The sequence below is a fragment of the Nicotiana tabacum genome, chromosome 21 (assembly GCF_000715075.1).
Source record: "Nicotiana tabacum cultivar K326 chromosome 21, ASM71507v2, whole genome shotgun sequence".
Lineage (NCBI taxonomy): Eukaryota > Viridiplantae > Streptophyta > Magnoliopsida > Solanales > Solanaceae > Nicotiana > Nicotiana tabacum.
This window is the reverse complement of record NC_134100.1, coordinates 54003094-54016284: the sequence shown is the minus strand read 5'-3', so window position 1 is coordinate 54016284 and position 13191 is coordinate 54003094. Positions and strand designations below refer to the sequence as shown.

Genomic DNA, 13191 nt, shown 5'->3' with positions numbered 1-13191 from the left:
CAACATCAGGATTTCTCTTCTAAAACGATAGGGTAATTTAACTACGTGTATGCTTGTGCAAGTATGCTACCACAGTTCAAGTCAATCGATAAGAGTAGAGACAATGAATGGCATATAAGAAACGATCACCACAAATTGTACAGAGTATTAAAGCAGCAATGAAGTTGAAACAACGACTAGCACAACAAAGTTAGCTACACAGAACCAAACAAATAATGCAACATGGAGGAAGACAATTAATAGTATGCTAAGAAAACAACAATCAAAGACAAGTGCACAGAAAAAAGGGAATTGACAACAAAGCCCTCCCGAGGTACCGCCTCGTAGTCTCAAATCGTAAATGAATCACAACGGCACGTCAGAAACAGTGGCGGACCCAGGATTTTACGCAAGCGGGTTTAGTCAAAGACGAAGGTGTCTAATAGCATAAGTGGTAACTTGGTATCGGGTATGACAAATACAATATCAAAATGAAATCATTTTAAAGTTGGTACTCTTTAATTTTAACAAAACTGAAAATATTTTATGAAGGTTAAAAAAATTATTTATCTCTATTCTAAGAAATTTATCTATTTAATTTAACAAATTTTACTTCAAAAAATTTAATTTAACAAATATTTATTAACTCCAAGATATTTAAATAAATCTAGAGTTTTCCTTCTTATTAATAAAAAGCTATTTGCATAGAAAAGAGAAGAGAAATAGAAGTCAACGAAATAGTAAAATGACAAAGGAGAGAACATGAGAGTAATAAATTTGAAGGATGATGTTTAATTTGAAACAAAGATGGTCTTGGCCTTCAGTTGCACACACTCCATTCAAGTATGGATTAAAAAATGAATTGGGAAATTCCCCAAATTGGATTCGATCCTAGTACCTCTCTCGCACTTTGAACCCACTCGACCACCTCCACTGGGAGCATTTTTGTGTTAAAGCGGGTTCAAAAGTTTTTTTATAGTAGTAATTTTCCTCTGTTAAACGTAATATATCAATATATGCAGTATAATTTTTCAACAAAGCGGGTTCAACTGAACTCCCTTGATACCATGTGGGTCCGCCCCTGGTCAGAAACCTCATGCAAATAATAACAATTGCACGGTAGAAACCTCGTGCAAACAATAACAACCGCACGGTAGAAAACCTTGTGCTATAATAACATCCGCATGCTAGAAACCTCATGCCACACAATACTGAATACCACAACAACAACGATAATAACACAAGAGTACAACAAGTAATTCAACTCAGGAACTCCAAAAAATAAAAAGACGGAAGAACGAACTCACAAGGAAAGACACAACAGGAGATAATGGTACAACATAGTAATAGCTCAACAAGGAAGAGATATTGTGTAGCAATGATCCCACATAAGTACAATTCAATGATAAGAGGGATAACATGAATCGATGATTCCAATTAAGGGTAAGTCAACAATGATAAGGGATAACAAATCTTCACTTAGGGTGGAGAAATTACGAAAGAGATTCAGCAAATTCAGTTAAGGATAAGCAGATTATGGAAAGGATAATAATAACTTCAATCAAGGATAAGCAATTACGAGAAGGATAGCATAGCAATAAAAGAGGCAACAACTTCAGTCAAGGCACATAAGAGTTTAATCGGCAATAAGGATAAAACATGGAGCAATTAATTCCAATTAAGACACGTAAGGGTGAATTTTGTAAATGGGGGATTTAACATAACAAAACAACTCCATATATAATGAACATAAGAACCTAAGAGCCTTAAACGATCAAATTTCTACAAAAAATCCCGAGCACGTACTCGTCACCTCGCGTACACGGATTTCACATGACACAATTAGCACCAAAGACTCAAATCCTAAGGGGTAGTTTCCCCCATACAAAGTTAGGCAAGATACTTACCTCGAAAAAGCTAGACCGTTACTCTAAAAGACCTGCTCAAGTGAAACAACCTCCGGACGGCTCAAATCCCAATGATTGTCTTGAAAAACCCATGAAAAATCTCTCAAAATTGAGGTATACAACTTAAAAATATGGTGAAAATGGCCAAACCCTCGACTTATATGATTCTTCCCAAAACTTTCGCATTTGCGGACAACGAAGCGCATCTGCGCTCTCGCATTTACGAGAAAACGTTCGCATCTGCGAACTCAACTGGCCAGCCCAGTGACCGCACCTGCGCAAAAGTAAGCCGCACTTGCGACTTTGCAGAAGCACACAAGTAGTCGCAGAAGAGGACATCTTTGCATTTGCGATCGCTGGGCCGCAAAAGCGGCCATCACACATGCGTCAATTACTCCGCAAAAGCGAAGCCCCCCCCTCCCAAGGCCTCAACATCGCAGAAGCAACAGAAACTTCACAGAAGCGGCTCCGCATCTGCGATCAAACCTCCTCAGATGCGGATACACCAAAACACTGCCCAACACCAGCCTTGACCAAAATTGCCAAAAGGATCTGAACCTTATCTGAAACTTATCCGAGCTACTCGGGACCCCGTCCGAATATACCATCAAGTTTCATAACACAACGCGAACCTACTCGAGGCCTCAAATCACATCAAACAATGTCGGAACTACAAATCGCACCATGAATCGAACTTATGAAATTTTGAATATTCCAACTTCTAAAACTCGTGCCGAAATATATCAAATCAATCCGGAATGACGTCAAATTTTGCATGCAAGTTCCAAATGACACAACATAGCTAATACAACTTTCGAAATCGCATTTCAAACCTGATATCACCAAACTCAACTCTTGGTCAAACCCTTCAACCTCCTAAAATTTCAACTTTCCAATATTTTCTCCGAAATGCTTCAAATTACCCTACGGACCTCCAAATCAAAATCTGGACGCACGCCTAAGTCCAAAATCGACATACGAAGCTATTGAAACTGTCAAAACCCCATTCCGAAGTCGTTTACACAAATATCAAATTTCGGTCAACTCTTACCGCTTAAGCTTCTAAAACAAGAATCATTCTTCCAACTTGACCCCGAATCATCCGAAACTGAACTCGGCCATACACGCAAGTCATAACGCATAATACGAAGCTGCTCGAGACCTTATGCCGCCGAACGAGACTTTAATTCTCAAAACAACCGGTCAGGTCGTTACAGATTCATTGAAAATGGGTGGACTGCTAGAGAATATATACAAGATATTCTATTATGACCAATTTTTCTGCAACGACCACATTTGAACGTTATTTTTGATGATTCAGTAGCTGAAATATGCCTTTTCTTCTGCCTTCTACTAGCGGGACCTTGAAATTTGAAAGTTTAATAATTTGTGACTTAACTCTCTCTGGTACAATCCAAGAATCTGTATATCCTACAGGATGTATTTGTCTTTCATATGTTTTCGGCCAAGATTCCTTTAAGCACCAGTCCGAGCAGAAATTGGACTTCTTGATGTTTCTCTTCTCGATAACTGCAATTGCATGTATACATAATAATTCATCAAATTAAAACTGAAAACAATCACATGTTCTTTTGTTTAAGTCCACCAAGAAAGTATTTCCTTCTTCCTCGACTCTAGAACACCATGAATCAACATGGAAGACCTTCATAGTTGAAAAACTATAAGTTAGTACATTATGTTAAATTATCATTACAATAATAAGCTAAAGTAAGAATATAATACCTACATTTAAAGTAAAAGCTAAATCTATCTTTTTCTTCAATTCCTCTTCTACCCAACATGAAACATCATAAAAAGTTCCTTCCGTTTCATTTCTTTTCTCATAAAACCAACATTGTAGCTTAACTTGGATGAAATCCATCATTCTCAATATAGGCAGCTCCCTTGCTTCTAATAGCACATAATTTATTAACTCAACTATGTTTATTGTGAGCATGTCATATCTTCGTCGTGGACAACAAGAACGCGCCCACCTTTCCGGTGGTTCTTCCATCAAGTAGTCAAAAGTCTTCTTATCAACGTTTGCTATCTCTGACATGTAGAGATCAAATTCTTTGCACATGTATACTCTTGCAGCACTTTGAAAAAGTTTTATGACCTCACTTTTCACTTTTCTTTGCTTTAGGTTCTGCTCCAAATGATAGATACAAATCCCATGGTGGCTTTCAGTATATACCTTTGTGATGCCATGTGCAATAGATTGATGCCTATCTGATAAAAAAAAATTATCACAGCTCCCAATTGCATTGTGAAGCTCACTAAAGTACCACTCATAGGAGTTGTTATTTTCAGATTCTGCAATCCCAAAGGCTAGTGGGAATATTTGGTTATTTGCATCCTTTGAAACTGAAATCATTAAAACACCATGATATTTTGACTTCAAAAAAGTTGCATCAACAGCAATCATCAGTCTACAATAATTCCAACCGGTTATTGATGATCCATATGCATAAAACATATAAAGTAACCTGAAAAAATAAACCAAAATTCAGTACTACTATAAATATTTAGGACCACACACATCAAAGTTAAGGACACCATGTCCTTAACATTCATACTGCACACATGAAGTTAAGGACACCGTGTCCTTAACTTTTACACTGAACACATGAAGTTAAGGACGGGATGTCCTAAAGTTTAAAACAGACTAATAAACTCTTTTTGATTGTTTACATGTTGTCGTCTGTCTTTATGTTAGTGTATGCGTACCGACCAGGCCAGTCATTTTGATTATTATAACCCCGTTCCCCCATTTACTGCTCAATTTATGCTTTACAATCATTTTATGACTTGTCGGGGTAGTTGGTTCGGGTTCGGAAGGAATTCGGAGTGAAATGAGACACTTAGTCTCATAATTTAAAATTTTAAGTTAGAAAAGTGACAGGATGTGGACTTATATGTAAACGACCTCGGATTCAAATTTTGATATTTCCAATAGCTCTGTATGGTGATTTTGGACTTAAGAGTGTGTCTGAAAAATTATTTGGAGGTCCGTAGTGGAATTTGGCTTGAAATGCCGAAAGTTGAATTTTTGGGAAGTTTGACCGTGGAGTTAACTTTTTGATATCGGGGTTGGAATCCGATTCTGAAAATTTGAATATCTCTGTTATGTCATTTATGAGTTGTGTGCAAAATTTGAGGTCAATCGGATGTGATTTGATAGATTTCGGCATCGTTTGTAGAAATTGGAAGTTTCAAAGTTCATTAGGCTTGAATCTATATGTGATTCATGTTTTTAGTGTTGTTGGATGTGATTTGAAGACTCGACTAAGTTCGTATGATGTTTTAGGACTTGTTGGTGTATTTGGTTGAGGTCACGAGGTCCTCGGGTGAGTTTCGGATGGTTAACGGATCAAAAATTGAACTATAACAGCTGCTGCAATTTCCTTCTGCCAGAAATCGAGCCCAAAAATCGAGCCTAGAATCAAGCCACGATCGAGCCCAGGGTCGAGGGCCACGATCAAAGGCAGGGTCGAGGACCAGGATCGAAGCCATGATCGAAGGCCAGGGTCGAGGGCCATGATCGAGGGTCAGGATCGAGGGTCAGAATCGAGGCCCTGGATCGAGGCCCAGGATCGAGACCCAGGATCGAGGACCACGATCGAAGGCCAAGATCGAGGCAGGACCGAGGCTGTCTAGGTAGTATTATAAAGCAGGGGACTTCGTCCCATTCGCCATTTTTGATGAATTGGAGCTTGAGGAGAGGCGATTTTTGATAGATTTTCAAGGAAAACTTGAGGTAAGTCCCTTGTGATCATTTCTGCTCCATAATATTGAATTATCATCGAATAATCCGACTAGATTACATGTTTTTGAGGTGTAAATTGGAGATTTGAACTTAGAAATTTGGAAATAAGATTTGATGATTTGGAGGTCGAGTTGAGGTCGGATTTTGGTAAAATTAGTATGGGTAGACTCATGGTGGAATGTGCTTTCAAGTTTTATAACTTTTGTCGGGTTCCAAGACGTAGGCCCCACGGGAGATTTTTGAGCTAAATTTCGGATTTTTATGGAAAATTTGCATTTTATGGAATTAATTCTAATAAATTTTATTGACTGAAACAAATTATTTATGAATAGATTCGAGGCATTCGGAGGCCGATTTACGAGGCAAAGGCATCGTAGAGTAAAAGAATTTCATGTTTTGAGGTAAGTAACAGTTTTAAATCTGGTCCTGAGGGGATGAAACTCCGAAATTTTGTGTCATGTGATTATTTTGGAGGTGACGCACATGCTAGGTGACGGGCGTGTGGGCGTGCACCGAGGGGATTGTGACTTGGCCCGTCCCATGGAACTGTAAAATTGAATAACTTGTTGTTAGCTATATGCTCTCTATGTGTTGAAGAAATTTGACTGTAAATCTGTTAGAAATCATGCTTAGGCTATGTTATAGTACTGTTGGGACCCGCAGAGGTCGCATACTTGTTAAATTATTTGCTAATTATTGTCTTGTACTCAGTCATGATTTTTCTTACGTATTATACCTCAATCTTTCTTGATATTTGTTGATATACTATGTTATCTTTGTTTGGGCTGATCTTTGTGATTTTTGAGAGCCCGAGAGACTAGAGAGGTTGAGGACTGAGTAAGGCCGAGGGCCTGTCGATGAGGTAAGGATATTATGGAACGTGAGTTGTCCGTGCAGGATATTATAGCACATGAGTTGTCCGCGCAGCACGTGAGTTATCCGTGCAGATTATGGCGATTGGATTATAGGAGCCCCTCCGGAGTCTGTACACCCCCAGTGAGCGCGGGTACCCACTAAGTGTGAGTGATGAGGGCTGAGAGCCGAGTGGTTGAGTTGTTGTGACGAGTGGAGTGACTGTTGCCCTGAGAGGCTGTACTTGCTTTTCATTTGTTGTTGTACTTAGTTGCTATTTGTCATTGTTGTGAAATTCTTTGAAAGATTTTATATCCAGATTACATGAACTTGAACTGTATAAATTGATTTGACTTAAACTGCTGGATTTGAAAGCATGTCTATTCTCTGTTGGAATTACTGGAAATGAACTATAACTGTGTAGCTAGTCACTATCTTCAATTCCTTATTTATTATTGTTACTTACTGAGTTGGTTGTACTCATACTACACCCTGCACTTTGTGTGCAGATCCAGGTGCTTTTGAACATAGCGGGTGCTGATTTTCTCGCACAGTTGATTTTTTGGAGATTTAGAGGTAGCTGCTGTGTTTCGCAGACCTTGTCTCTCCTTCCCTATCTCTTTGTTTATTGTATTTGGTCTTAGACTATTATAGACCGTTTTCTTTTGACTTGTATCCATATTAGATGCTCATGTACTCAGTGACACCAGGTTTTGGGGAGTGTTCGTATCAGTATTTATGGAATTTTATATCGTATTTAAATATTAAAATTTTAAACTTAAGAGAAATTGTATTTTATTGAGATTATCGGTTTGCCTAGTATCGAGATAGGCACCATCATGACAGGTTGGGATTTTGGGTCGTGACAGTATATTCCCGAGTTTTTACTTTTTATCATGTACAAGTAAGAAGACAACAATTCATAATTCTCTTCAGGAGTTCCTCTTATTAAAGCTGAAGCACGTTGAATAGCACGCCACGCCTTGTGATACCCAATGTCTAGTCCATGCAATTTTTGCATTTCGGCCATGACAAAAGCTGGTGTAACTTTAAATCTTGGGTTTCGAAGATTGTCAATAATGTAATCACTAATCAACTTTGAAGTTGCATGCCTTTGATCAGCTTTCATAGTGTTAACTGAGCGGTCATGATTTTTCTCAATCTTTACTATCTTGAATAGTGTTGAATCTTTAATTCTGAAAGCATGCACACACCACCCATACTTTTCATCATTGCATTTCAAAGAATATCTTGTTGAGCTTGATCTAACAACCTTGAATTCAAAATGTTCTTTAATTGCTATATTCGACAAACAGTTAATTATACTCTTCTTTTTGTCAAATATTGATCTCACTTTTATTTCATCCAACAAAGCATTTTCTCTCAATACTGTAGTTGGGGATTCTTTTTGTTTCGACTTTGAACTTCGTCTAGTTAGTTGAGTGGAGGATTTTTCAGCAACTTCTTCAATTATTGGTGCACTCTCTAAGACTTGAATACCAAAGCTTGTTGGTTGTCAATCTCTATAATGCTTTGTCCTTCCACTTGAATATAATTAAATATTTGAAGCACCTCTTCAATTATTGGTTCAGGTTCAACCTCATCTATTTCCATTATCTGTTGGCATTTGTCTTGATTGTCTTGTTGAGTTTCTATGTTGACATGTTCAAAGGTGTTTGTAGAGCCAAAAACTCTTTCCGGAACATCAATAATGAAACGACAGCCCTTGAAGAGTGAATGACTTTTTAGTAACTCTATACATGTGTGAAGATCTAAATCTTTGGATACAAGCATTTCCTTGCGTGTTCCCAGGTTGATATCAAACCATATTATTGCTTCAAACTTGTCTCTATCCAATTCAATAACTTCAAAGACCTGGTTGACGAAATCATCAAATCGAATTGCCTCAGGTACTAGAACAAGCTTTGTTTGATGCTCCAGATACTTATAGTCTGTGGTCCATCTTCCATTGAAAGCAACTATAATACATATTGTATCCATCCTGCAAGTCAAGAAAAGGGAAAATTCAGGACATTATGTCCTTAATATTTATACAATAGTCATGAAGTTAAGGACACGATGTCCTAAACTTTATCAATACAAGTTGTAAATACAGGACACTTTGTCCTTAATATTTTACATAGCAATCGTGAAGTTAAGGACACGATGTCCTAAACTTTATCAATATAAATTGCAAATACATGATACTTTGTCCTTAATATTTTACATCGCAGTCATGAAGTTAATGACACGATGTCCTAAACATTATCAATACAAATTGCAAATACATGACACTTTGTCCTTAATATTTACACAGCAGTCATGAAGTTAAGGACACGATGTCCTAAAATTTATCATTACAAGTTGCAAATACAAGACACTTTGTCTTTAATATTTACATAGCAGTCATAAAGTTAAGGACACAATGTCCTAAACTTTATCAATACAAGTTGTAAATACAGAAAACTTTATCAATACAATGCAATCTAAGAAAGGAAAATAAAAATATCAAATCCCTTGCATCTTATTCTCCAGCAACCAAATAAAAATCCACACAAACACATAAAAGCATATAAAGATATCTAAAATTTTAGAACTTACTGTAATTTTATGGTGAAATTTGGATGAGAAGGTTGAATTCTCTAGTTTGAAATAGGAGGAGAAAGGAGAAGAAAACCTTCTGTAATTTGGACGATCAAAGGTTTATGCAGCAGGTAAAGTTTGAGCGAAGGTTTCTCTCCTAAACTCTTTGTACGTAAATAAGCTGAGCGAAGGAGCGTAGGTTTCAGGGAAATTATTATAGGATAGAGGTATTTTCGTCCGGGTGGGTAAAAGTTTATTAAAGCAGTGGCTAAAGACTAAAGACATTTTAAATTGTGGCTTAAAAGTAAATACATCTCTTATTAGTGGCTAACTGTGCACTTCCCCCAATTTTATAACGTCGATGGTAATATTGGACCAAAAGTATAACGGATGGTATTTATGATGCTCGGAAGGAACAAGATTTGACCACGGACATAAGAGTGTTGCCTTACATAGGAGATGAACACTGAAATAGAAATTAAATTCGATGTAAGTTCTCAAAATGGCAGAGTCTCGTGCTGATAACGTGTTATAAAATAAAGACTATAAAAGAAATAAGCTGAAGACAAGTATAGAGGATTGATATTTTATTCAACTTTTAGAGTTATATTCATAATGAACTGAAAACTCCTCTATTTATAGAAGGAAGGAAGCAAATGCGAGGCTTTTCAGGAAGTAGCTGCAAGGCTTTTCTTTAGCTGCTTGTAAGCTGTCTGCATGAGCTGCTTGCAACCTGCCTGTTTAATAAGAAGCTGCTGCAAATCATTTCATTGAGTTGCTTGCAACCTGCCTGCATCAGCTGCTTGTAAGCTGTCTGCATGAGCTGCTTGCAACCTGTCTGTTTAATAAGAAGCTCCTGCAAATCATTTCATTGAGTTGCTTGCAACCTGCCTGCATTAGCTGCTTGTAGATAAACTTCAACAGAGTACTAAATGGATAATATTCTTCGGAAAGATTATATATAGCGGAGTAATGAATGGACATCCACAATATAATATTTTCATAATACTCCCCCTTGGATGTTCATTAAAAGATAATGTGCCTCGTTAAAACCTTACTAGGAAAAATACAGTGAAAAAAACCTAGTGAAGGAAAAAGAGTACACATATTTAGTAATACGCATTTCTAGTTGCCTCATTAAAAACCTTACAAGAAAAAACCCATGGAAAAAAACTTTAGTAAGGAAAAAGGAGTACCGTGTGTATTTCACTCTCCCCGATGAAAATCTTATTTCAAATATTTGAGTTTCCGCATTCCAATCTTGTATACCATCTTCTCAAAAGTTGAAGTTGGCAAAAACTTAGTGAACAAATCTGCCGGATTGTCACTTGAACGGATTTGTTGCACATCAATGTCACCATTTTTCTGAAGATCATGTGTGTAGAATAATTTTGGTGAAATGTGTTTCATTCTATCTCCTTTTATAAATCATCCCTTTCATTGGGCTATGCATGCAGCATTGTCTTCGTATAAAATTGTGGATCTTTTATCAAATTCCAAACTACATTTTTCTCTAATGAAATGAATCACTGATCTCAACCATATGCATTCCCTACTTGCTTCATGAATAGCTATTATCTCAGCATGATTTGAAGAAGTAGCAACAATAGGTTGCTTTGTGGAGCGCCATAATATGATAGTACCTCCATATATAAACACGTACCCGATTTGAGATCGAGCTTTATGGGGATCAGATAAATAAGATGCATCTGCATAACCAACAGGATCTGCACTACCTTTGTTAGCATAAAACAAACCCATATCGAGAGTTTCCTTTAAATATCGCAATATATGCTTAATCCCATTCCAATGTCTCCGTGTAGAAGAAGAGATATATCTTGCTAGTAAATTAACAGAAAATGATATGTCAGGCCTTGTAGCATTAGCAAGATACATAAGTGCACCAATTGCACTGAGATAGGGTGTTTCAGGACCAAGGAGTTCTTCATCCCTTTCTGGAGGTCGGAACGGGTCCTTATTCACTTCAAGTGATCGAACAATTATTGGTGTACTCAATGGGTGTGCTTTGTCCATGTAAAAGCGTTTAAGACCCTTTATGTATAGGCAGATTGATGGATAAAGATCTCGTTTACTAAATGTTGAATTTGCAGACTAAGACAAAGTTTTGTCTTTCGAAGATCCTTCATCTAAAATTCTTTCTTAAGATATTCAATTACCTTTTGGAGCTCTTCTGGAGTTCCAACAAGATTTATGTCATCAACATAAACAACAAGTATAACTAATTCTGATGCCATTTTCTTTATAAAAATACATGGACAAATAACATCATTTATGTAACCTTCTTTCAATAAATATTCACTAAGGCGATTATACCACATGCACCCAGATTGCTTTAAACTGTACAAATATCTTTGTAATCTGATTGAATACATTTCCCGAGATTTTGAATTTGCTTCAGGCATTTTAAATCTTTCAGGGATCTTCATATAGAATTAATCAAATGAGTCATATAGGTTATGACTTACATTTAAATGGCATGACATCTTCAGGTTTCTGGACTACAGGTCCGATCCTCGCAATCTTTTACAATATTGTGCACTATATTGTATCAAATATATTATCGACGATCATTTCGTATCAGTTCGCAAGCGACATAACTTGTTGAGATCTCATCACTTTCTTTATTTTCAGGTACCTGAACTTCTTCTGGAGTTTCATGAAATATTATGACGGGCTCTTCCAAAGCTTATTTCCTCCTTATTATGATCATTTTGATCATTTGCTCCTATTCTTTTCAAGGATTGTTACCTTTGGAACCGATTGGTCTACCACGCTTCATGCGTACAGTAAACTCTATCCTTCAGGGACTTTAAGTTTAATAGGAGCATTTGCAGCTGAAATATGATATTTAATTTTGGATCAGCAAATGCTTCTGGCATTTGACTTGAATTATCTTCTAAGCGATGATCATATTAATGATAATTCGATTCATATAGCATATTTTTCAGCTATTTTATTCCATCTACCAAATGTTAGAAAAACTAACTCATATCCCCAATCTTCTTTGGAAAATATATCTTTGTACATTGTGGTAGAGAAATTAATCATATACCACACATAAAAAGTTATTAGATAGTAAAAATATTTGGTTTTTGATCCTAAACCAATTGTGAGGGGAGGACTTATCATATTTTGTTGGTCTGATGCATACAAGTGTTGTTGTATGCAATTTAGAAAATCTTAGACCAACACATGAGGCTTTGTTCTCATAAGCAATAGTTTAGCCATTAATAGGAGGTATCCAATGCTAAACTAGCTTGGATATAAACCAGCATCATCAAGATGAACTATCTTGATTTCATAATATGAAAATTATGCTCTTAATTGAGAAAGACAATTTCAAATGCCAAACTGCAGGTTAACAATAAACATACATGTAACCATCTTATATATGCATCTATAAGTAGTTCACATGATATGTGAATGAGCCCATATTCACCTTTTATATATTCCAGAATTCGGGGATTTTAGTCCCAACTTTAGCTGGTATAATCAAGTTATTATGAGAACAAGCAACACAAGAGAATTCTTGAAGAATCTTCTAGTTCTTCAGTATATGCTTATCTGAATTCTCAAATAGCTCATTTAAAAATGGCAAATAAAAACTTCAAGTTTATTATGGCATGTGCTATCTCTAAGTAAACTTCTGGTTTACTATGGCATAAACTTTTACATCAGTAAATTTCTGATTTACTGTGACTGCTTTCGCATTAGTAAACTTCTGGTATATTGTGATACATGATGTAGTACAAATTTGAAGAATAAGGCACGTATATTCTCACATACATATTTACCCCATATGATTGTGAAAACATGAAAATTTTCAATCTTTAAATCATTTGTAGTCTCAGTATGATAGTCATATTTATTAGTAAACTTCGGTTTATCATAACATATGTTTTGACCACAATAATGACAAATAAGCTCTTCGAGAGCCTTCCATTTATTGTCCACAATTAAATATTATTCAGACACTACTTGTGTCATGTGTCTTCTAGACAAACAGTTAACTCTTCAGAAACTTTTGTTGTACTACCAAATATTGCTCACACACTTCTGGTGTCATGAGAGAAAATCATA

General features: G+C 36.4%; 1 protein-coding gene across 1 annotated transcript; it reads right to left on the bottom strand.

Moving 5' to 3' along the window:
- Positions 1–3362: 3362 nt before the first annotated feature.
- On the bottom strand, positions 3363–8508 carry LOC107830962 (uncharacterized). The gene is made up of 4 exons (XM_016658663.2): positions 8008–8508; positions 7410–7780; positions 3634–4375; positions 3363–3416 (listed from the first exon to the last, which is right to left on the bottom strand). Exons 1-4 carry the CDS (start codon positions 8506–8508, stop codon positions 3363–3365), a joined length of 1668 nt encoding a protein of 555 aa, XP_016514149.2.
- Between the last annotated feature and the right edge of the window lie 4683 nt (positions 8509–13191).

Bases quoted from the DNA above. Each gene is read 5' to 3' on its own strand.
- LOC107830962 (XM_016658663.2), bottom strand. From the start codon at position 8,508: ATGGATACAATATGTATTATAGTTGCTTTCAATGGAAGATGGACCACA. The intron at 7,781-8,007 runs GTATTCAAGTCT...TTTGAATTCAAG, and splicing joins TTGACAACCAACAAGCTTTG to GTTGTTAGATCAAGCTCAAC. The intron at 4,376-7,409 runs GTACATGATAAA...TTATTTTTTCAG, and splicing joins GAATTGTTGTCTTCTTACTT to GTTACTTTATATGTTTTATG.